The sequence below is a fragment of the Etheostoma spectabile genome, chromosome 1 (assembly GCF_008692095.1).
Source record: "Etheostoma spectabile isolate EspeVRDwgs_2016 chromosome 1, UIUC_Espe_1.0, whole genome shotgun sequence".
In the NCBI taxonomy this organism is placed as follows: domain Eukaryota; kingdom Metazoa; phylum Chordata; class Actinopteri; order Perciformes; family Percidae; genus Etheostoma; species Etheostoma spectabile.
The window spans coordinates 7,602,404-7,628,936 of NC_045733.1; the positions used below are offsets into that span (position 1 = coordinate 7,602,404).

Consider the following 26,533-nt stretch of genomic DNA (forward strand, 5'->3'; position numbering starts at 1 on the left):
GAATGTTAGAAGAGAGCTCCCTCTTTAAGCTAGAGGATGTGTTCACTTTTCCAGGTATTAGCACTCTTTATTTCCCCTTGCCGAGCAGAGTGCAGCACACGTAGTTCACTCCCCGCTGTGCCATCCAGTGTTTACGCCAGCTGCAGTTGTTTGCACGCTCTGCATTGCTGAGCTGCAAGGCTCAGCCTTTGGAGAAACTCAGTGCAGTCAGTCTTCCTCTGACTCAGTTCTCATGCCTTGAAAAAAATGTGCTGGGAAATACTTGGCAGAAGTCAGAGGCATTTCGAGAATTTTTGAACAGAAAGAGGACGCTGACTCCCTTGTTTTTGTTCCCAACTCCTCTTGCGAAGTCCCGCTCATGTCCGTCTGAGGAGAGCCTCGAGCTTGTGAACTTGTGAGTCATTGATGCTCCATACGGGCCTCAGCCTGCCCTGCTCTAGCCTCAGCGTGACTCTGTGCGCTGGCAGTGACCGACGCCTCCGGCCGTATCCCTGCGGACTGATCTTGTGAACAGGGGCAATTTCGTTCTTCTTATTGAGCTCGTGCAGGCGGTGTGCAAGGTCGTGCACTGAGCAGGTGCCCAGTCGACAACCTGGTCTTCTTGACTGGTTGGCTGAGTTTTTAGACCTCTTGGTTCGGACATTGATGTCAGTGCTGGAGGATACAAGTAGAGAGAAGAGGACATTAATCCCTGCTGTTCACTTCTGAGTGGCTTATTATTCTCAGCTAACATTTTATATTCCTTTTCTAGGACAAGCAGAATGCATTTAGATGCCTAAAAATGTTATAATAGCCAAAGTTGGGAGACTTTTAGGATTGCATGGTTACTGTTTTACCTTGAATGTGGCAGCAAAGTATCCCTGATGTCTTCTGGTCTGACAAAGTACACAGACTCTGCTGTCTTCCCTACTGATGCACTGTCAAGATCCCGTCTCAGTCTGCTCCCTAGCCATATGCTTAACCTGCGAGATGAGGAGAAGTCCATTAGTCTTGGGTAGATAATTCTGTGAACAGCCGTCACAGACTGTCAGATCTTATATCAGATGAAAACATTTTGATTATTGAATTAAGTTTTTGTCAGTTAACTCACCTTTTTTTCAACTCTGGATTTACTTCAAGTTCCACACAGTGTGCTACTGTCACCAGCAGACAGCAAGAGAGGAAGGACTGGATGGTCAATTGCATTTTGGCTCCTGTGCAGAGTAGAGAAAACATTTGTTAGTTATGGATTTATGCCATCAATTTAAGTTCATGAATTTTCTATTGTCCCTTTATACATGTACAACACTTATGCAGTATTCCCAAAAGTGCCACACTGGTACTTTCTTACACAAGAGTCCAAAAGCCAAGTTATTTGCACTTATCATTCATTTATTTAAAAAGTTAAGCTAAGGTCAAATTTTTCTCGGTTAAGTAAACCTCAAACCATGCTTTGGGCCCTTGGCCAATAACGCAAAGGACAGGCTACAAATGAGGGGTCTGAAATAGGCTCAGCGCAAAAGTCAAACAAGAAATTCACCTCATTAAAAAACAAAGCAAAATCAATTGCAACTAATAAACAATAAACAATGTAATGCCTCTGTCAGATGCTTTACACCTTGGTAGACGCACACATTAAGAGCTGAACTGCTTATATAACCAGACAGATAAACTGTCCTTGTCTCTACACTTGTGCCCTGACCTAAAAAAAATAAAAAGAATAGCAAGGATAGAGCCATCAGCTTGTAGCAGAGCAAATCACAGCAATATGTTCTTTAAAAGGAAGTGCACATACCTGTAATTCTGTGATATTGAAGTTGGATGAGAAAGCTCCTCTTGTAGAGTCAGCTGTAAAAGAGTACTCCACAGGTTTCTTGAATTTGCCACTGGTTCTGTAAGGCAGCTGTGTCACTCTGCTAATAGCTCCTACACACCAGACTGGAGCCTTTATACAGGAGGTGGGAGGGGCTCATTGACTGACACACACAGTCTCATCCTTTTCCCCCACCCCATCCAGTACACTACTGCATGTAATACAACAACGCAACACAGTAAAGGGATCAAGAATGATAATCAGAAATGAAAATGAAAATAGTTTTAGAATAAGTGAAGTGCTGCCAGCGTATCCTGTCTTCACTGTTCCAGTGAATTACAAATTAAAAACAAACAAAATTAGCTTTTTACAGCTTAGTATAAATGATGCATGAACAAAGTTTAACAGTTCTCATAAAATGTATGTTTTTTTTCAGTATTTGTATATGATGGCAACAAATTAATGGTAATCAGTTATGTAAGTCCCATGTACACTTACTGTCCATTAAAAGTAGAAGCACACACACAGTACATTTGAGATTTGGGAAAAGAGAAGCATTGAGGAACTGATTAAACATAGTAAGTATGCCCAACTGTAAACACAATACACTCAATGTATTTGTTTGTGCAAACCAAGTATTTAACTCCGGACTTACCATGCCATTTATTTTGATATTTGGATAAATGCAAACTGGAATTTTAAATTTTTATCTAAAAATAAATCTAGAGTCAGAAAATGAACTTGAACAACAAGCTATGACGTATGAACAATATTGCCTTAGACATTAGTTTTAAATAGTTCTACAAATTTGTAACTGTAATACATTATAAATAATATGACTTCACTTCTTGCCTCAGGAATGCATACACAAGAATATATTAGATGATAATGGGAGAGCCATCGAGTGGGGTTCATGAGGCAGATGTGGATAATAAGCCCCTAGGGAGACGCATACACAGAAAATATCACAAATACCACTTTAGGTTACAATTTTTTGTTTATCACAGCCTTTATCTTGCTGACAGCTAGTGTAGATCTATGTCTGTGTCTAAGATGAGCATTTTGTTATGAAGAGCTCATCTATACCTCAGAAACACAAAGTATGTGATGCCAAAAAGATTGAAACCATACGCCCTTACAGTCAGCGTATGAAATGCTGTGTAGACCAGAGCAAAAAGATTTGGTTTCCTCAGTGTAGGATTTCCACTGCGGAAATTTTCACAAGGTATGGTGAAAATGAGTTTCGTGAGTGGGTCCAAGTAATGCTTTCAGTTTTGATTTTTGTTTCAGTTTTGATGAAGGTTAAAACCAGCCCCTTGGATGTTTTCAACATAATTTTACAAACACTCGACATTCCACTCTAGCATTTCAGCATCCTATAATTCATATCTTATTGTTTTTAGTCCCTGACAAAGAACCTTCCTGAGTGTATTTATATCTCATGCGACCCAGCTCAAAGAAAACATAAATGTCAAACACATGTGCTGTAAACCAGCAAATGTTTTGTAAGCACTTTGTAATGATAATTGCCTCCAGCAGATAAGTAATCCCCTTAGTTTACAACAGGAGATTGTGTAATCATGACAACAACATTCTGCTGTTGCTATTTGACTCCTTTTATAGAAATCTTTTGCTTGTCGTCCATGTAGTTGCTGTCATAGTATGACTGACAGTTTTTTCGTATGAGCAGGTATGTGAGGCAGTAAAATTGAGCAACTAATGACAGGAAAAGAAGAGTGTCAACCCCAAGCTACACATTTGAAAGAGGATGGGAGTCATTTTAATTCCACAATGAGCCTAGAAATGTTTGTCACCTGGAAATGTGTGTTGTTTGAAATCCCATGACTTTCCCATCATTCTTGTGTAATTATAAACACTATTATGCAAACACATGGTCTGCAGTTTTCAAGTTTTGGATCTGGTTCAACTATTTGACCATTTCTGCCTTCATCTTCCATTTACTAGCCAACCAAAACGTGGCGAGTGGGAAAGAGAGAAAAAAAAGAGACAAACAAAACAACAAATTAGAAAGAGGTTGATAAGCGAGACGAAGAGTTCGAGAAAATGCAGTGGGAATTGCTTGCAATGTTCCTGCTATTGTTGACAGTGACTGTGGTATTAGGACTGGTTTTCATGTGCTATTCCCTGTGACAGCTTTTCCTGTTTTCCTAAATATTCAATAGTTTGCACTTATCACAGGATTAATCCTGCCCCTCACACTATGTCAAATCCCAAGCATGTTGATCTTATTTGAGCAACTTTAAAACAAAAAGTATTGTCTGTGACAGCACCAATAATATTTTACTCTTTTGTAGCACTCATAAAGGGCACACAAGTCCATGGAAAAATCGGATCATTGGAGCAGCTTTGTCATATTAAGAGGATTTTTTAGTTGTTATGTATTTTGGTATAATTTTTTTGTTTTTTGTACTGGTGACATACTTGACTAATGGTTGATTTGCAGTTAAAGTTGAGGAAGAACATCTCCATACTGAAGTATCCCTGGCCCTAAATCCTTATGATAAATCCAAATGATCATACTGAAAAATAAGATGGAGAAGTAGCATATTTATTATTTAACCTGATGAATACACAGATGCAAATATTCTACATTACTCTGTCAAAGTTACTATTCCATATGTTAATTCTTAGATATCTACCTTTTTTGTGACAGTCGTCCTTGACAATACTTTGAAGCAGTTTTTTTCTAATTGGAGTCTCCAGCAAATGCAGGCATGTTGTAATTTCCCTTCTATTGCATTAACCAGGCACGTTTCCCACTATTGATATCAATATATTTTCCACAGTTACAGTAAAAAAAATTTTGGGGGCTGTCCCTGGTGTAAAAAAAAACGTAGGGACCCCATGCTTTAGAGCCAAAAAGAGCCCGTGTTGGGACACAGTGCTGTATTTGTAAACTTAAGGGCCCACGCCCATGGATGTCTCCCGCTCCAGCACGCAAGCGCAGTGACACTCCTGTCAAACATGGCTGTGCTTTGGAAGCAGGAAAAATGCTGATTTGTGTTGGTGTATCTTGGGAAAGGCAGCAGACATGGCCAGATTTGCTGACTATTTTATTGTCGTGGGATACGATCAAGAGAAAGCCGGTAAGTTTTGGCGGCGGGGCGGCTCGCAGGCTGAAACGCGGGGCTGTGGTTTGTGTCCAGGCCGTCAGTCGGTGTGTGATGATGTTGATGCTAGATAGCTTTGCGCTTAGCTTAGCCACACAGCTATCAGGCGAGACTGGAAACAGTTTTTTTTTCTTCTTATAACCCAGCCAGATAGTCAATATCATCCGGCGGGCATGTTGACAGATAAAGCACACATCTGATGGAAAGTCGCCAGTGGATGTTTACACACGACAGATTACGATATTTAAATTGGATCAATCGAAACTTTTCATGGATTCAAAATCTGTCACATCCTGTCCCTGTTGATCGTGCTCCAGGTCTGTGGGCTGCTTTCACTGCCAACGCTCGCTGAATAATTCTCACAAGAGAATTAAAACTAAATACTGCGACTCATCGATCCCTGTTTGTTTAGTTGAAACATTAGGATTGGTATTGGTAGCCAGTGGTTGATCCATGTTATGCATTTTTGTTTCGTAATATTGGGAGCGGTGGTCTTGCTGCTACCCTATCCTGCACGCTCTGTTTGGAATCTATTTTTTACCAGATGCAATCGCACCTGTGAATGATTTGCAGTATTATATTTGTTTTTGCCGGAAGAATGCTCAACTTTTTCATAATGGGCGTAACGTAATACAGCTGCGAGGAAAGGCAGTCCTTGTGCTCAGTCACATTCTCTTCCCTCTCCTCCCTCTTCACTGTTCTGCACTGGGAGCACCCATGCCTTTTCTCACATGTTATGCCTCAGGTCCAGCCTCACATTCTCTTCATCCAAGAAACAGCTTTGCACACATTTCTAATCATAGATATGTAGATCAAAACCATTTGTCATTGCACAGTTGTGAGTCCTCACATTTCAGATTTCCACATTTCAAAATAATTAATGGCACTTTGTAAATACTTGAAACCCCTGCAATTTATTTTCACTCATTTGCGGGTAAGGATCTAATAATAACTGTTGCATAGTGAGCTGCCTGGAGAAAATAAAAAATATAACTTAATCTGCCATAAGGGACCAAATTAATGATCCTATCCTGTTTCAGTGGTGTCCAAGTAACACCATGGGCCCAATCCCAAAGTGAGCCCTGAGGACTAAGGACTAAAGACTCACAGACTTAACTGATCTCAGATGCTAAGAGAGTGTGTGAGGCCACATGGGCCCAGATAGGTATGAAAGGAATTGGGACAGCACTTCACGAGATCACTTGTTACCATGGCGACGTTTAATAACAAAGATGTTGCTGACACTTGCCGGTTTGGGTATTTTTATTTAAAATGTGTTGCTTTCCACGTGGCCAAGACACAGAAGATGGCTGCCTGATTTCAAATTTTTTCAAACTCTTGTTTTACAAGTTGGACAAAAGGTCCGTTCTGTGGTCGTGTGTCCTGATGTTGTTTACCTTTTGTAATTTCCGGATTTCAGGATCTCCGCGGTAAACGTCACAACGCTTTGAACTGTGGGTAATTCCCTTTGGTAAAGTCTGCATCGATGCAGACTTACGGAAAGGGCTCGGTACTCAAACACTCACGCCCTTTGAAATTTAACATTGGGACAACCCTAGGCCCTTACGAATTTCACAAGAACGCGCACAAGAGTCTGTAAGTCTGGACTTTGGGATTGGGCCCATGTGTGTCAAATAGGAGCCAGAACATTTGAATCCTCTTAATCACGATAACTTCCTGTTCACAATAGGTAGCCAGTGTCTTTCATCAGCTCTGTGCATCCCAGCGCCAACTGACAAATGCATTTTTTTTGTTCTCCAGGGACAAAATGTTCCTGGCATTAACAGATAAAGGATTCACATTTAGATAGTCTCACCACAAGAAGACACAGGGACCAGTAGTTTAGTTTATTCTCCGCTGGCTGCTACTGAGTAGAGTGATGAAGTTGATAATGGAGAGAGCAAGCAATAAAAGTCTGCAATCACAGATTGCGGTTGATTAGGGCACTGTGGAAGGCGTATGTCTCTTCCACATGTAAGTCTCTTTATTGAATGGTATTGGTCTGCCTTTGGGTCTGCCATTGTTGGTTTGGGTTAAAGCTCTGCAGAAAATCCCTTGTTTGTAAGTGAGAGAGATTTTCTCAGAACTGTAAAATGACAATGACTTAGATTTGAAATACAGAGGAAAATAAAATGAAAGTTTATTTCTCTAACTGTATAGAGCCTTTGCCCAGTAAATTTGACTTAAGCTTTGACCCACTTCAAGACTTTCAAAGTTGCCAGTCTCGCTGCACTAGATAGATAGATAGATAGATAGATAGATAGATAGATAGATATAGATAGACACTTTATTCATCCCGAAGGAAATTTTCACACCACACAACTTGCTGTCTTTTTGTCTTGTTTCCAAACTACCTGACTAACTGGCGGCTTGGGTTTACACACACTACTAGTTTTCCCCACAAGGAATTCTCAAGTCTAGTTTTTTTTTTAGTTTTTTCTCACAATAACACACACGTGGGAAGTGACACGGGACATGACATAATAACACATGTGAAACAGAATTTTTGGGTGTCACTTTTAAGCACTTTTAAGGGGTGTTGTCGTTGGCATACATGCTTAACAAATAGCCTTTTTCCAGACCACGTCTTTACTAATTATAGCCTGTACGTGCAGCAACTTTGCAAATGTAACAGATACAGTAAAGTACAGGCGACCCCTCCCCCTGGTTTCCCCTCAGCCCATGTCTTACACTCTCATTGGCTGTAGCTCCCAGGCAGAGTCCCTGACAACTCCAGATGTTTAGCCCGCTAGATATCTGGAATGTGTTTGCAAGGCACCAACGAGCCTCTTGTGCGTTTTTGAACAGTTCACACATCATGCTCGAGTGCTGAGCCAATGCCGATATGCCTCCTACAGTATATGGTGCTTTTCAGGGAGTCTTCAAGCGGAAAATCAGGGCTGAAGTCCTGTAGTGGGCACTTACCATTATAGAAACCAGTCTACTCACAGTAATATGCAGTAGGTCATCTAGACCAGAGATCTTCAACAGGGGGTCCGGGACCCCTAAGGGACCATCAGAATTTCTGCTGGGGGGCCACCACATAACTAACTTCTATTTAAAGTTTATTTTAAAGAAAGGTGCATTGGAGGGGGACAGGTAGGTCAAAAGTTGCAAAGAAACTCCTGCACACTGTCTTGTAAAAAATAAATGTAATAGTAGGCAACGTTTTGGTACTAGACTATCATCTGGTAAAATAAATGATGGGATTTCCTTTGCAAGATTTTTGAAAGATTTTTTTCAAAAATTAAAATGTCTTAACATGAATGCAACATATTACCAAATATAAATCAGCCTGTTTGTGAAAAAAGACATTGATGATAGGCTTACTGGCCCATAGGTAAGGTGGTCACTAAGATACACTGATACTGTGAATCCTAAGGATTCACAGTATCAGTGTATTTTAACATTAAAACAAGATTTATGAAATCATACCAACAATTTTTATATTTTCTATGCACTAAAAAGGTATGTACAGTATAAAGGCTTTAGGCTTTTATTGTAGGTCAAGTTAAATATGCAACTTAATTTGATAAAATATGCAGTAGGGGGTCCGTGTTCCATCCCTCTCTCAGTTAAGGGGTCACTGGCTAAGAGAAATGTTGAAGACCCCTGATCTGGGCAACCAATCTTTCCCGTCCACCTTGCTCATTAATTCAAACCAGGGATCCCTACCTGGGTCATTACAAAGCCTCCTGCACTGGCTTTTACTCCACCAGCCTGACCTAAATCTCAATATTAGATAACTATGGATCCATCAGTTGGGAACAATGCTAAGCATGCAATCTGTAAAGGAAAAGGCCTAGTTTCAAAAATGTGTAGAAAGAAAATCCGTTTCTGTAGATTTAGAAACTATACTGATTTAATGAATTTTAATTTGTCAACCCTATGGGGCAGACAACTGTAGAAGTAACAGTGTACAGAATTAGTGGCGATAACGCTTCTCTTTGGCGCACACACACACACACAGGTTGGAGTGGAGGTCAAAATACAGTACAATGGGCTTGAAGTTGCTATGATGAACAGTAAAGATGGTACTAAAACTAGAATGTATAGCAAAGTACTCTATATTCTCTTTATTACCTTGCAATTGCATGATCCAGTTTAATTGAATTGCTTATATTGGTCTTTTCTTTCCAAAGACTTTTTCCCCCGTAGAGAATGAACAAAATTCCACAATATATGTCTTCAGCAAGAACACTTGTGTGCTTGGTTTAATAGACAGAGGTGTCATAAAACAAACGAGGGGAGGGGGCAGAGAGTGAATGTAGGCTAACTTCTAAATAGCTTGTTGTTGACCTTAAATTGTAAGGATGCTGTTTGTCATTTTATATGTGAAAATGAATATGCGGTGGGGAGTATGATTTAAAAAGAACATGACCTTAGAGGCCGATTCCTCCATTAGGTATCTGACCAGAGTCTGCTTCCCTGGGGGGCAATGTCATGAGCCACAAACCTTGGAATTATTTTTATGAATATTATTGGAATGTGAAAACTCTGGTTTAGATGGATGCAGTCTGTATTGAACTTGCATTGTATTATGTATTTTCCTTTTGCAGTAGGATTTTTTTTTCTCGTTTTTACTGGCAAGGGGTTGTATACTGTCTGGAGTGCTGTTTGCCATAAATTGTAATTTGCCAAATGAAAAAGAGGAATTTGCCCAGCTGCTTTTCTCAAACAGTTTTTGGGATGGAGATCTTCACTCTTTATTGAATCAAACTCCTTTGGACACGGTGGCCAATCTCCCTGTGTGACTTTATGGTCTGGATTTTCTGATCTGGACTGGGGAACGGCTTATGTAACGTAGCACAATTCTGCAAAATAGTACTTCCATCTGCTGCTAAATTTTTTTCACATATGTGTGATATTGTCTTATGTGTATCTGTAGACATGCAAGCAAGTAATGTCTTCATCAGATTAAATGCCTTTCAAGCATTATTGTAATAGTTATACCAAGAATGACTCAATGCTAGGTTGTATCCTCCGAAACCTCCATGATTTGACTTTCTGACAACTTCTCAGAGAGTGTTTGTTTTTGTGCTGGCTCCCTTGGCACAACCACAAGGAAAGTTATTTGACAAAAAAACACCCCTTCTCTTAAACAACAAAATCATCATTTAAAGTCTGTCTGCTATTTTTGCTTACTTATTGCAGTGGGTTGATACCCATACTATAAAAATGGCGTTGTTGGTGTTTCTGTGGTTTGTGTGTCGTTGTTTCCCTAGACTTACAATAACTCTGTCAGGCTATTTTTGCCTTTCATTCTTGACCTTAAAGTGGTTTTCAAGCTGGTCTGTGCCAGTGGAGGTTCATAGTTTAATTTACCGGATCCTTATGATTAGCCTGAAGGGCTGTGTTTGACTCACGATCACACATTTGTTGGCTCTACGCTTCGGAGCTTAACAAGGGTCTCCTCATCTCAGAGAATGCCTGCACAGCTGCATCTTACTGACTGCATGAAATGATGGGCTTTTTCTTGCAGCATTTTCAGATTGCAACATAAATTAAATCTGTTAACCTTTTTCACCAGAAATTCCAGAAATGCTTTTTAATTTGTTCAGTTTTAATAAATTAACACACTTCTCATAACTTAATAAGCCAGAAAGTGTTCATAAGATCAGAATGTTGTAGGGATGCACAAAACTAGTTTTAACCCATTTGATTGGATCTTGAGATTACCTCAAGATCCAATCAATGGGTTAACACTAGTTTTTAGCTGACTGTCCTTCCTTTGCCATGCCTGAAGTTGCTTCATTTTGGCTGCTGTCTGTAGATTTCTTCATGCACAACTCGTATTCTTTTGGATGTTTAATACGCAAATGTTTTATCAGCGGCGATGTTGTGTATTGTTTAGGGTCCTTTCCACCACGAGACAAATCGGCATTGCAAATTGAACATGTAGCTCGACTTGAATCACTTCACCAAAACACCAAACACTTTCTGCTCACGAGTTCCATTTTCACTTTCTCACAGCCTACTGCATTGAACAGTCCACCTACATAAACACCTTCCCGTAATCAACAGTGGTGTCATTACTTCGACCAGCTTAGCGCCTAGTGCAAGATTCTAAGAAATTCTAAGGTTCGGCAGAAACCAAACCCCGTCAAAGAGCCCAATATTTGGCTGGATCCTGGATTCGGTGCATCTCTGGAATGTTGTTTTAGGAAGTTGCCTGGGACCTGTATCAAGAAGCTGCACTTTTGATTTACAAACTATCAAAATATGTTGCTTAAACAAGATTCAACAAAGCAATAACTCCTGATAATCAGTCCAAGATTGTATTTGGAAGCTGTTTATTTATGCTAAGGTGATGGCTTAACGCCATGTGTTAATTTAGTAAGTACTACATTTGGCTAAATAATACAATAAAGTAAATATTGTTTTTTTTGCATACACTGCCTCTAGAGACTGGCACTTCCAACATCTGGAGATGTTGATTTATTGTTCTAGATGCCAGATCTTAGTGCTGCCATGTGTTGTGGCTGGATTTCTAAATCATTAGATTTGAGTTTGTTTTATCAGCGGTAACAGAAACAAATGTTGAAATTTTGGTTTGCTTGTAGATGCATTTATTGCTTACACATAGTGGTGATTGTAACATTTGAGATTTCAGTGCAAAGTTATAGTTGATATGCACAGTTGATAGTTTATAAGATATAAAGTACAGCGATTACCTCAGGACTCTCCACTTCTACATAAATATCTACTATTATTACTATGTACTCTGAAATTACAGTATAGAAAAACATTCCATGATTTAAAAGCAAAGAGGTGAAACTATTTGTGAGTAGTTGGTTTTACTTGGCTAATTGAATGCTGTTGCCAATACTGCAATAGGATGATTATCACATAACAGCCTCTGCATGAATACTCCAGTATTTAAATTATCCAGAGGTTTTCTGTTGATTAAGAGTCACCTCCACCTTCACATTTTCACATCTGTCTTTTTGACCCTGACATGACTTAAAGGGATTTATCAGGAAAAAAGGTTCTCAGTCTTCATTTCATGCTTCAGTCAGCCGTTAATGTCAAATGTCAGCCCTTGTATTGTTTCAGCACCAGTCCGCTTGTGGTCAACTAATGTGTCACGTTAATGTTACTGAGGGAATTTTTTTTTTTTTTTCTATTTTACATCTTGAATTTTCTGCCTACATTGATTGTTTTCTTTAGAACTCCACATTTGGCAGCTTCTCGTTTGGATTCAGACTTTGTGTTGAGAGGCATCCTGACCACAATGGAGGAGTTCCTTCCTTTCTTTAGTAGAGTATAAAACTGATATGTAGGGAAACTCCACTGGCTACAGTTACACTACTCTCAGTCTGTTGATAAGGTGTCACACTATCAGAGCTTTATGATTTCTGTGGTTATTTAAATTATTCTAAAGTTCATGTCAGGAAACATTGAAGTCATAATATTTTAAGAGGAAATGAAATGTGACAGATTAGTTAGAACTAATCAGTTATGGCTGAACGATATTGTGTTTTAGCATCGACATCGCAATGTGCGCTCGCGCGATTTGTCACATTGCAGGACGTTGCAATGTTGACGCTAAGCCTTTTTTGCTGCTTGATAGAAAAGTAAACTTTCATTGTTCTCCTTTTACATCATTATTACCGACCGACCCTTCCCCTTTAACCATTGCATGGTGTTCGGGTCAAATTTACCCCAAAATGGTACAAATATACATTGTTTCTACCTGAAAATCAATGGCCTTACCTTATTTCCTGTGATGAACATGTATTCCTGACACAATTCAGAAAATTATTCTGAATATGCCCACTTATGTTTTTTCCATAGTTGATTTTTAACATTATAACTTTATAACAAAAAACAAATCACACTTCCAATTTTATTTGTGTTCTAGTAGAGACTTATTAGACTCCCTAAACATATTGTGTTATCTCAATTGTTTGAAATTGAGATAAAGACTACATTTGTTAAAAGATTATGAAGTAAAATTTTATTTCAGAATTGTTTTTAAAACCCTAAATAAGTCACAGGTCAATTTGACCCGAGGGATACGAGAGGGTCCCGACAGTGAAGACAATACAAGGGTTAGGACAGGTAGCCATGTGGCCAACAAGTGTATGTCACGTTAGTCCGACGGGGTTTATTGTTATGGGAAGCGAGGCTCTCCGTGTGTAGAAAAGTACCGTAGGCAGCCGCTGCGGCTGACACAGTGATGTGCATAGTTTTCGTGGGGTAGTAAGTGAAGCTACAGTAGTCAGTGTTTTATGTTCGCTGCAAATACAAGCTAAATCACCTGATTAATGCAACATAACAACATCTCCTGGCCATTTTCCCCCGCAGAAAGCTGCAACCAGCCAGGCTAAAGCTAATACAGTTAGCCTAAAGAAACAATTGGTCCGTCCGTCCCAACTAACGTTACGGTTTGGAGCCTCGACGCTAGTGCGTGTGACATGCAGGTCTGATCAATTTATCAAACAAACAAGCTGGCCCCGCTAGTCGACCACAACCTTAAATTTAGAGGAAACTACATGCAGTCATTGTCATACACTTTAGCCTGGATTGATTATTATATGAATACAATGGTGTCATACTAGTAAACCAGCGTATTTCTACCTAATTTCCCTCTCCAAAATCACTTGAATGAAGGATTAATTATTTCCAAATAGAGCTATTTATGTCATCTTTTAAAAATTACTTTTTATTTTTTCATATCGCAATATAAACTGTATTGCAGGGGACAACATATTGCAATTTCAGTTTTTTCCCCAATATCGTGCAGGCCTAGATGGAGTAGGCTGGGATGAAAATTGCTGTAAAACATTAGGTCAACCCTGTCTCTAAAACCATTTCCTTAATCTGATGAGGTTTAATGACTGCAATATCTATATCTTAAAAAGTGATAAAGAGTTGAACTAAAATGAACTCTGCCTGGATGTGTTGAACAGACATTGTTTTGAACTCAGACTAGTCTGAATAGGAATAACGTAAGTAAATCCACAGATGTAACCTGGGGCTGTAAAATGAATTGCATCCAATTGTTTGCTGAAAGCTGGAAAAGAAGGGAGAGCCATTTTTTGAGATTAACTGAACTGTTAGCCATCATCAATCATCAATACAGGTAACTGGTAGAAGTTTGAAGGTTTCAACCTAACTGACTGCAGCACCGCTTTTGTTTTTCTTGAGCTTAGGGAAAGGGCAAGTGATGATAGATAATTGATTTAGTTTATTTACATTTAATAAAGTTGATCATGACATCCTGATGGATTATCCTCTATGGAACACAGTACTGCAAATGTATGCCCATCAGGAAAGGGGAGAAACCTTATGCCGTGTATGTGGTATTTACTGTGTTTTGTTTTTTTAGCTCTACTCCTGGCTTAAATGTTTCTTTTCTTTCAACAATTTCACCTGTGCATGACCTGAAGGAAGTGTCTTATCTTTTTTACATATTTGTCCAGCCCTGCAGCTGTCTTTGGAGGCTGGAAAGCTTCCTGAATTTGATATTCATGACATCATTAGTTTGCTAATCTCTGAAACTCTTTTTGCCATTCAAACAGCACCACAGCCAATTCCTTTGCATATCACCCACACAGAACAGCCAGAACAGTTTAGGTTCCTGATGATGGTCACCCTTTGGCTTTGGTATGTCATTTTTGTTGTAGTTTTAATTTATAAATTGAGGGGTTTTACTAGGGGTGTAAATTGCAAGTTTTATCAAGGTACGATATTCTATCGATTCTTTTGACAACTTTACAATATTTGCTGACATTTTGAAGTCTGTCACGGTACGATTTCAGTTCAGGAACCTGCGATCTATACGTGACAATATCATATGCCAATGTAACACACTACTAACTAAATCGGATTTGTCATCTCTTTCAGGCAGTCAAACTAGTCAAACTATTATTTCTAATTAAAAAAGGATCAATATAATGTGGGAATCTTACAGACGATATGTATCAATATTTTCACTTTGCATCGATAATATCAATTTTTATATATATATAGAGCCATATATAAACCCATACTCTATACTATTGGAATATTATACATATACTAGAATAATTTCAGCATAAATGGAAATTGTTCTGGAATGTAGCCACATTCAGTGCACAGCTGGATGCTCTTTAACTCATTTGGATGTAATATGTCGAAGACATTATATGACCACAAAGACCTGGGCCCTCATTTACAAACGTAGCGTACACACATAAGTAGACGTACGCCGCTCTCTACGCAAGAATTGGGATTTATAAAAAGCAAACTTTTGTCCTCCATAGAGACTCTGACCAGGCGTACGCACAGAAACACGTAAAATGAGAAACGGTGACACCGACGGCAGATGGATGAAATCGTGAAACTGTGTGAATCTGAGACCATTGTGTAAAACAAATCGAAATATTCCCTTTTCTTGATAATATAAAGAAGTCCCAAAGCCATTCTTACAATTAATATCCTACACAAACACCTGTTTGATTCATATGCAGATTTTAAATCAAAATCGTGACACCCCCTAATAGCTGTCCACTGCTCCTAATACTTGGGTTAAATGAAGTAGTAGAATTTGACTACATTGTACTGTGTATATGTGACGATTTAAGAACAAAGATTGATCCTTTTGATCTTCCTTGCGCAGAACTATTTGTCATTTACATTTAGATTAACTTCAACACCCTTTTAGCTTTTTAGATACAATCCAATGAATGGGTAAATGCATGTTGTGCGTAATTACGCACAATGGCTGACGTTGCAATGTTGGAAGATGTGACAAATGGAGACTGACAATAAGAAGACTTGCTGGCAAACGAGAACGAGTGGCCTCAGAGCCGGTTCCAACTTCTTTGAGCTGTCCTGTTGAATCCCTGTGCGGTTTTGGGCCCACTCTAAGAAACCACGCCATGCTTGTCTCACTTAAAGAGGGGTCAGCTTTGGTGTCCTGTGGCAAACACACTTTCTCGGGGTAGCGCTAGGCATTTCTTTACATCAACTTTAATATCGCACCATTTTTTTAAAATTTGGGCCATGGTCTGACCTTTGAGGCTGTGGCATTAACTGTGTCTGCAACATGTTGTCACTACAACTTTTTTGGCATTGGTAATGCCCACAGTGTGCCCTCCAAATATATTTTCTACAACTTCACATTGAGTGAAAGTCCTTTGCTTTGTTTACTTCTGTGTGCATGATGTTTGCATTTGGGGCATTTCACTGACTATTTAAGGATAATTATGGGCGTGACATGTAGCCGCCAGAGCTGTGCCACATTTACAGTTGATTGTGATTTATGAAGGGAATCTGGCATAGGACGTGCGTGCGCATTGTTTTTATAAATTTGAATATTTCTTTGCTACTTTCATCCTATGTTTCGCCTATACACCGCTTCTGACACTAATTTCCCAAACAGTTTTATAAATTAGGCCCCTAGTCACTAAACTTAAGACTGAAAAAGCTTAATGTAAATTCTATGTTGGGGGGGATTTTTGGGGTGGATTTTCCCTTTTTAAATACTGGTCTCGATATTAAAAGGGAAAAAGTGAAACTTGATTTTAGAACAGTCCACCTGTGTGCACAACTGGGCCAAAATCAGGTTCCAGGACGTACGTAGATGTTACGTCAACTCCACTGGTGGCCTGTCCATACATGGTAAAATAAGCAATTGGCAGAAACAACTAGAAGATAAATCAAGAAGATGAATGAAACCCGTTTTTTAAGAGGAGAAACATCTGCTCCAATCAAGAAAGACTAACAACCATTCCTCTGTGGTTTTTCACTTTTTGTTGAGACAATTCTAAAGTGTGTGTGTGTGTGTGTGTGTGTGTGTGTGTGTGTGTGTGTGTGTGTGTCTCTCTGCGTAATGGGCTGAGTCGCATGGTTGCTGACACAATATTAAACTCTGTCTGCAAAACGTTTTGTCATTTAATGAAAAGACAAAACATTTTGATGTAAAGTAACTTATTAAATTTGCTTTTTTTTGGAGATGCACAGGTAAGGCAGTATTGTCTTGGTGCAAACTTGAAAAAATGAATTATCAGTTCAATATTGCTTTTACTGTCAATATTTGGCTGAATGTTGAGTGGGCAGTTTTTGTTGAAGACTTGAAATTACTAACACTTGACATGAGTGGGGGCGTGTCTGTGTTCTAAGAGCACTGCTGTGCCACCATTTGGCTGTCACTCTGTCAGAGAGGCTTATGGGCGTTTTATGGTTGTGCATAGAATCAACGGCGTACCCCGCAGACCCCTCAACATCTACGCCACACCATACGCCTTAACCTGACGTGCACCTCACAAAAAATGTAACCACACATGGCAGTGACACACAACGCGCGGCCGTGGCTTGGTAGCGCTGCATTTCCCCCCCGTCTCATTTCCTGGGTCTCCTTCTCCATAAACAACATGATATCAAGGAGAAGGTTAACCTTTACAGATTTACCTTTTACAGATTTCCCACCTGGTCAGAAAACCCAGGGTAGACACATTGTTTCTCTTACTATGGCTCTAGAGTCAGTACTCGCTCCAAAGTTAAGCTCTGTCACTCTCTCACTTCTCCCTCTCTCTATCACCCACTCCCTACATGCGTACACGCGTACACACATGCCGGCTGGACGCACACACCAGCACACAAGTATAAACATCAGGCCTTTAGCTTTGCTACACCATGTATGTACTTTGTATGCAAATCCAGGGTTATACAGTTAGGCTCAAATGTTTGGGCACCCCAGCTAAAAATTTGTAATAATGTGCAAAAAGAAGCCAAGAAAAGTCCAAAAGGCATCAAATGACAGATTAGACATTTGTATAATATGTCACAAAAAGTTAGATTTTATATCCATCATTTACACTTTAAAAATAACAGAAAACAAAAAAATGGCATCTGCAAAAGGTTGGGCACCTTGCAGAGTTTATAGCATGCACCGCCCCCTTTGGAAAGCTGAGACCTGACAGTGCCATGGATTGTTCTCAATCATCATCTGGAAAGACCAGGTGATGTCAATCTTAAGGTTTTAAATGCCCAGACTCATCTGACCTTGCCCCAACAATCAGCACCATGGCTTCTTCTAAGCAGTTGTCTAGAAAACTGAAACTGAAAATAGTTGACGCTCACAAAGCAGAAGAAGGCTATAAGAAGATAGCAAAGCGTTTTCAGATGCCAATATCCTCTGTTTGGAATGCAATTAAGAAATGGCAGTCATCAGGAACAGTGGAAGTTAAAGCAAGATCTGGAAGACCAAGAAAAATATCAGACAGAACAGCCCGCAGGATTGTGAGAAAAGCATGTCAAAACCCACATTTGACTGCGGATCCATCCAGAAAGACCTGGCAGACACTGGAGTTGTGGTACACCATTCCACTATAAAGAGATACTTAAACATATATGGTCTTCATGGAAGAGTCACCAGAAGAAAACCTCTTCTACGTCCTCACCACACAAATCAGCGTTTGAAGTTTGCAAATGAACATATAGACAAACCTGATGCATTGTGGAAACAAGTTCTGTGGACCGATGAGTTTAAAATAGAACGTTTTGGCCGGAATGAGCAAAGGTACGTTTAGAGAAGAAAGGGCACAGAATTTAATGAAAAGAACCTCTGTCCAACTGTTAAGCATGGGGGGGATCAATCATGCTTTGGGGTTGTATTGCAGCCAGTGACACAGGGAACATTTCACAAGTAAAAAATGGATTCAATAAAATTTCAGCAAATTTTGGACACTAACTTGATGCCATCTGTGAAAAAGCTGAAGTTAAAGAGAGGATGACGTCTACAAATGGATAATGATCCCAAACACACCTCAAAATCCACGGTGGATTACATCAAGAGGCGTAAACTGAAGGTTTTGCCATGGCCTTCACAATCTCCTGACCTCAACATAATTGAAAATCTATGGATAGACCTTAAAAGAGCACTGCTTGACAGACAGCCCAGAAATCTCAAAGAACTGGAAGCCTTTTGGAAGGAAGAATGGGCAAAGATACCTCAAACAAGAATTGACAGACTCTTGGCTGACTACAAGAAGAGTTTACAAGCTGTGATACTTGCCAAAGGGGCAGTACAAGGTATTAACTCTGCAGGGTGGGCAACATTTTACAGACACCATTTTTTTGTTTTTAGTTATTTTGAAAGCGTAAATTATGGAAATAAAATCTAAATTTTTGTAACATATTATACTAATGTCCAATCAGTCATTTGATGCCTTTTGGAGATTAATTAATATATATATATATATATATATATATATAATATTATATATATATATAATAAAAGACAGTAAAGTAGAATATTTTGAAAAACTTGATTTATTTCAGTAATTGCATTCAAAAGGTGTAACTTGTACATTATATTTATTCATTGCACACAGAATGATGCATTCAAATGTTTATTTCATTTAATTTTGATGATTTGAAGTGGCAACAAATGAAAATCCAAAATTCCGTGTGTCACAAAATTAGAATATTGTGTAAGGGTTAAATTTTGAAGACACCTGGTGCCACAAACTAATCAGCTGATTAACTCAAAACACCTGCAAAGGGCTTTAAATGGTCTCTCAGTCCAGTTCTGAAGCCTACACAAACATGGGGAAGACTTCAGATTTGACAGCTGTCCAAAAGGCGACCATCGACACATTGCACATGGAGGGAAAGACACAAAAGGTTATTGCTGAAGAGGCTGGCTGTTCTCAGAGCTCTGTGTCCAAACACATTAATAGAGAGGCAAAGGGAAGGAAAAACTGTGGTCAGAAAAAGTGTACAAGCGATAGGGATCACCGTGCCCTAGTCAAGATTGTGAAAAAAAACCCATTCAAAAATGTGGGGGAGATTCACAAGGAGTGGACAGCTGCTGGAGTCAGTGCTTCAAGATCCACCACCAAGAGACGCTTGAAAGACATGGGTTTCAACTGCCGCATACCTCGTGTCAAGCCACTGTTGACCAAGAAACAGCGCGAAAAGCGTCTCACCTGGGCTAAGGAAAAAAAGAGCTGGACTGCTGCTGAGTGGTCCAAAGTCATGTTTTCTGACGAAAGCAAATTTTGCATTTCCTTTGGAAATCGAGGTCCCAGAGTCTGGAGGAAGACAGGAGAGGCACAGGATCCACGTTGCCTGAAGTCTAGTGTAAAGTTTCCACCATCAGTGATGGTTTGGGGTGCCATGTCATCTGCTGGTGTCGGTCCACTCTGTTTCCTGAGATCCAGGGTCAACGCAGCCGTCTACCAGCAAGTTTTAGAGCACTTCATGCTTCCTGCTGCTGACCTGCTCTATGGAGATGGAGATTTCAGGTTCCAACAGGACTTGGCGCCTGCACACAGCGCAAAATCTACCCGTGCCTGGTTTACGGACCATGGTATTTCTGTTCTAAATTGGCCAGCCAACTCCCCTGACCTTAGCCCCATAGAAAATCTGTGGGGTATTGTGAAAAGGAAGATGCAGAATGCCAGACCCAAAAACGCAGAAGAGTTGAAGGCCACTATCAGAGCAACCTGGGCTCTCATAACACCTGAGCAGTGCCAGAAACTCATCGACTCCATGCCACGCCGCATTAATGCAGTAATTGAGGCAAAAGGAGCTCCAACCAAGTATTGAGTATTGTACATGCTCATATTTTTCATTTTCATACTTTTCAGTTGGCCAACATTTCTAAAAACTCCCTTTTTTGTATTAGCCTTAAGTAATATTCTAATTTTGTGACACACGGAATTTTGGATTTTCATTTGTTGCCACTTCAAATCATCAAAATTAAATGAAATAAACATTTGAATGCATCAGTCTGTGTGCAATGAATAAATATAATGTACAAGTTACATCTTTTGAATGCAATTACTGAAATAAATCAAGTTTTTCAAAATATTCTAATTTACTGGCTTTTACGGTGTGTGTGTTTTGTGTGTGGGGTGTGTGTGTGTGTGGTGTGTGTGTGTGTGTTTGTTATTTTTTTTATTTATTTATTTATTTATTTATTTTTAATTTGGGGTGAAGAGAGGATACTGGTGTTAGTGGGGCAGGTGGAGCATGCTCTCCGTGCTCATGCCTAGAACCAGCCCTGCCTAAAAATGCTTGCTTTGATTCCAAATTCATAATACTTTTGTTTTCTGAATTACCACAGCAATCTATTAAGAATTATCATCTGATATCAAGCAAATCACAGGACCCAAACTCATAGGAAACCTGATTTAAAAAAAAAAAGGGTTAGAAACTACTAATGCAGTTGGAATATTTTATATATGACTCATATTTTCCAACAGTTGTGTTTTATAAGCTGTCTCATGATGACTTAGAACTGGCCTGAACCTCAGTACAAATATGTGGTATCAGTTTCCGAGTGGTCCCGACAACTGTTAAATTTAGTTTTCTCATTTTGGTAATAAGAAAACATTTATGAATCCCACAACAGTTCACAAAAGAACTAACTATGATAGTCTATGCATACAAACGTTTTAGAAAAGAGGCCCGGTGTTTGTACTGGACTGTGCAAACGTCTAACAACACTTATTAAAGGCTGGTTAGCCGTATATTTATTGTTCCTAATAAATATGTCCCTGAAGCTATTTCAGAAAAAAAAATACATATGTAAATATATATCATATTTCACCAGAAAGCTGAAAAACAGTTATTGTCCAGCTGTACCACACACAGGTTGTGCTGTATTGAGCTGGAAATGAGCCATGATCTTAAACATGCACACGCGTGCCATGAGCTATGGCAGGTTTTTTCTGGTTGTTTTAAATAGCTTCTGCCAACAAAATAAAAAGAGAAAAAAAAATTGACTTTTGGGCTTCATCCCCCTCCCATTTTGCTAGCGGATGTTCAAATTAGCATGTTCCTTTTCAGGCCTGGGTTCTATTATCCTCGCTGGTGGGGTTCTTTATAGATATCAGGGGGGTAGTATTTGAAAGCACGGCTTGTTTTAATACAAGAGTGCAGCTTTGTGGTATGTGAGGAATTCTGTCATTTATTTTCATCCACGGTTGAATATTTGAACTTGGAGCACTCATGTGATTTCAATTAGAGGAGCTGTAAAGACCTGAAGACACGTAACCGTCAGACAGACTGGTGTTCCACTAGCACCAGTCTGTCTGGACTCGCTCTGCTTGCCTCTACAGGTGAACAAAGGCAAAAGTATAGCTGTCATCCAGCTCCAACAGACAATATTTTAGAAGTGCGTTGTTTGATATGAACAGTGAAGCGTTATGTTAACTTCCTTGAAGGCGGGTACTTTGAAGTTTAAAACTATTGGATCTGCCCAGAGCCACTGTGGTAGCCTGGCTCTGCTCTCCTAAGTACTGCTTGGTAGGACCAGGCTAATGAGGGGAGGAGACAACAACTATCGGCTTAGCATCGCTAGCGTTAGCCTTAGCTTACTCCTTCACCACTAATGGAGCGAGCTGGAAAATCAAACTTTTCCCGAACCCCGTGTGGAGGAGTGCCACAACATCATTGCCATTTACAAAACTCACCAAAGATTGTTCTTGCTCAGCCTTTAACTTCTGGATATTCGGCAGCGTTGCCACAACGGACCGCCTCTTTCTCTGCCGCGTGTACGGAACTCACTAAAGGTTACGTGACCTCAACATCATCTTTCTCAGCCACTCCCTCTTATTGGACAGGGAAAAATTAGACCGGAGAAGACCCGCAAATATACCACAAACCCAGACGGAGTACTGAAGGAAAATTAAAAATTGAGCGGAAGTATGTAGGAGGGCGGATCCAGGCTAGTATTCAGCCAGAATGTCTTGAATTTATGAACAAAATCCCCATATATATATCTTGGAATTATTTCCATGAAATACTCCACATGTATTCAATTTCTGTCTCTTACTCTCTTAATAGAACATTTTCTCTTTGCTGAGAATAGAAAGTGTGTCCGAGCTGTCAAAGAGTGTATCGGAGTTTAAAATAATGTTGAGATGAAGTCATGGGGTTGGACAATACAGTGTGACAGAGAGCGTATTGTGAAACAGATCTTAAAAGGCTGTTTTTGGCATGTTAAATTAGGGAATTCTTTCTTAAATTAGATACATTTTCCATTTATTAGCTTTCCAGATTGCTAAACAAGAATGTTGCAGTCATATATCAACCTCATAAATACATATTGCGTTGTGTTTGCACTAATGTTGACATGAAATATTACATCCAATTTAGGTTTCAGAGTTTTGCAAGACCCAGCCATATCGGGTCCTGAGGGAAATCTATGAGGGAGTTATTTTACTGGTAAAGCTTTCGATGGTCAACCTTGCACCTGCTATGGATCTGTATCCAGCTGTCTCTCTCAGCTCTAACTACATACTGTAAATGCGTACGCCTTTGCCTTTGTGTTACATTACATACTGTACATATATGCACGACCAACACTTTTGGTTTAACTTTGACTCTTGTCTCTCCGCCAGTGATCGCTCGTCGGAGCACTATCACAAAATAAAAGAATGTCCTTCTTGCCCCACGTCCCCAGCTTCTTTCTGTTAGTGGTGGAAGTCCCATATCTCACACTTTGGACCGCATTCCTTTCCACACATCTTGAGTTAATCAGTCCCACCATTGTACTTGGATTGTACCTAGGGTGACACGATTCTCCAAATCCTCGATTCGATTACATTTTTGATTCTAAGGTCACGGTTTGATTCTCGATCGGCACTTGTCTTCACAGTTTCTATGTGTAGTCCTATTTCTCACTATTATACATTCATTTTTTTAAAAGCACAAGTTGCTATGCCATTTTTAGACTAGACATTTATGCAATATAATATCTGACCTATGTTTGCAATGTACCACACTACATTGTCAAATTTAAAACGTTTTTACCAACATAATGTGACAATAACTTATATCTTTATTCAATTGGAAATTGAAGCAAAAATAACCTGCCATCTGGTTTCTCTTTTGTAGCTCCACTCTTCTTCACAGAAGTTCACAACAAGACCAACAAAAACAATAAAAGAACCAATGTTCATAGTCTTCTCTGAACAAGGGTCTTAAACTATTTCTGACCAATTGAACATATACCGCACGGATAACTGCCATGTTAGTCGTGCTGCCAGTGGAAGAATATGGTACACGCACATAGCAGAACTTGCTAACTGTGGCATTTTTGTCGACAACGCAAACGTTTTCAACATAACTCGCTTGAAATCCAAAATACTTCCACACCGGCAACTTCAGTGAAAGAGGAAGGGTTTCAAGTTCTGTCAATGGGTCTCCTTCATCTGCTTCACTCATGCTGAGTGCGATCAGTGTATGATCTGCTTCTTCTGCTACTATGTGTGTAGTAATCTAGCTCATTAGCGCCTACACTGGAGTGGTGGTAGAATCAAGTTCTCTTAATACATCCATGCAGGCTACACGTGTGTTTTTTTTCCGCTTGGCAAGCCGACCGGACTTGACTCGGGGGCGTGGCAGCATTGACTATTCAATTTTTTAAGAGATTGTAAATTCCTTTTGGTTGATTTCGATTTAAAATCAAAATCGTGACACGCTTAATTGTACCAGGAAGTTTTTGTGGTTATTGTGGCCAGAATTGGCTGAATTTGCACCAACTCCTTTTACCCTTTAAAGTATAAAAACTATAGGGGGGAACGATGCAGAAATTGTCATGATTTGATATTGATTTTTAGGCTGAAGATTCAATTCAAAATCCATTTTCAATTCAAAAACGATTCTCAATTACATAAAAAAAAAGATTCAGATTATAAATGTAGCTACTTTTCCCATGTTATAGTATACACGCCATTACAAAAAAAATATGAATAGATTTTTGCGAATTTTATGAGTTGTTTTTTAATCTGTAAAGCTTGAATTGTGATACAAATGTGATTTTTTTTATTTTTTTTTTTTTTTTTTTTTAGTAGACTATGAGAGTCTGAGAGTCAGTGCTTGAGAGGTCAACTTTGGGGGTAAAAGGATCCTTGTAATGAAGTTTGTTTGTTGAGGCTGATGTTTCACCTAGCATCATTCCAGTGGTTCTGAATTTCAATGTTACAACAATTAACTGCAGTGATTAGAAGAATTTGGTAGCATTGTTCATGCTTTCACCGTTTCTTTGCAGAAACTATGTGGGAAATAGAAGACAGAATTGCAAGCTTGTACAAATAAGGCAGTGGTTGGTTTCATTTGTGTTAAATATTCCAAGGTCAACAGCACAAATTCCTGGAGGGGCTTAATTTAATTTATCCATTCATTGATTGGCAGTAACTGCTACCTTATTCACTGATGCATTCAGCTTCTTTCTTTTTTTTATATCTTTTGATTGTTTATTTTAGTGTCAAAGTTGATTTGATTTTTCTCTATCAACATATTTGGGTCTCTTGTTTCAGTTTACATGCCTGCCTTTTGAGTAAAATTAAAAAAACCTGGAAATCTGTTCAGACAGTAGTGTGCTTGTTTATCCTTAAATCTTTGTCCTTCACTGTAAATCATGATTAATCTGAAAAGAAAAACTAGTCAGACACCTTAACTCTGAGATGCAAACCTTTTGAGAAAATCATAAGTTAATGATCACTGCATTATTAATGCAAGAAATCCATCACTTCTACATATTGTTTACCGAGTTTAGCTTATATGGTATACGTTAATTGGCTTATTTAAGATTGGTGATATTTCTCTTATTAAAATGCATGCAGAGTTCTACATGTCGTGATGCTGTTCTCTGCACTGACTGACAGATCTTCTTCTCTTTTTCATCTGAAGGTTCAGGGGAGGGATGTGGAAAGATCATTCAGCGATTCCCCAAGAAGGACTGGGAGGGAACGGCGTTTCCTCAGGGGGTGGAGATGGTGAGTGATAACTATAAGCTGAAAACAGCTAAACTGAACATAGCAATGTTGCTTGGGTATTTAAAGTACACTATTCAAAGTGAAACACAGGGAAGTTGTCTGTTTTGCTTCTATATACAAATGTACTACATTGGAAACATTTAATTAAGAAAATTGTAAAATGTCCCATACGTATGAATAATTCACAGATTGGTGTCTGGATGGTTGCATCATTATTGTGACTGCGGCCTTTGCTTTCTGCAGCGTAGACTAATATCACAATTTCATTGTTCATATTAACAGGAGAGCAAAAACCATCTGTGAACAAGTTGTATGTTTCTCTAGTTAGTAAGTGTCTTTGTCTTTACACCCCTTACCCATTATCAGCTTCCTAATTTGGTAGTTGTATGTTTCTGTGCAACATACGGGAAATTTACCTATAAATCGTTTAAAAAAAAAAAAAGAAATTTGCCCTTTGGAGCTTGTGCAGCAGAAATGGGCATTTCCTGTTAAGATAAATTGTAATGATTGTTGGGAAACCTCTTTCCACAGAATCCTTTTTACATTATGTCCAGCCTACTATCATTTATCTCGCTCTTTTTATTTAAAGGATTATGATATTACACATAAAAATCCAAATATAGGTACAATTTACAGGATCCATAGCTGTAGATGATTGTAAATGCTGTGCCAAAATAAATAGTCTATACACGCAAATTGCGTGTTTTCTACTTTGCAGTTGAAGGTATGTTTAGTGTTTGGTGGAGGTCATAGCCATATAGCCTAATTTAGCAGCCAGGTGATGCAGAGCAGCAGCAGGTGTAAAGGCCAACAAGTTGTATAATATGCAGGGGTGGAAGTAACAAATTATATTTACTATTGTTACTGTTACAAAGTTGTTTTTTGTG

The 26,533-nt window shown here is 39.1% G+C and overlaps 2 protein-coding genes across 2 annotated transcripts in view; one reads left to right on the forward strand and one right to left on the reverse strand.

Moving 5' to 3' along the window:
* On the reverse strand, positions 1–1,890 carry adma (adrenomedullin a). Its single transcript, XM_032520784.1, has 4 exons — positions 1,775–1,890; positions 1,091–1,193; positions 837–962; positions 1–654 (listed from the first exon to the last, which is right to left on the reverse strand). The coding sequence occupies exons 2-4, from the start codon at positions 1,183–1,185 to the stop codon at positions 357–359; spliced, it is 519 nt and encodes a 172-aa protein (XP_032376675.1). The 5' UTR covers positions 1,186–1,193; positions 1,775–1,890; the 3' UTR covers positions 1–356.
* Positions 1,891–4,680: 2,790 nt separating this feature from the next.
* sbf2 (SET binding factor 2) overlaps positions 4,681–26,533 on the forward strand; it is a 97,595-nt gene continuing 75,742 nt past the window's right edge. The window contains exons 1-2 of the mRNA XM_032519925.1: positions 4,681–4,899; positions 25,561–25,646. Coding sequence (XP_032375816.1) covers positions 4,845–4,899; positions 25,561–25,646 — 141 coding nt within the window. The 5' untranslated portion in view covers positions 4,681–4,844. The remainder of the gene's footprint in view (positions 4,900–25,560; positions 25,647–26,533) is intronic.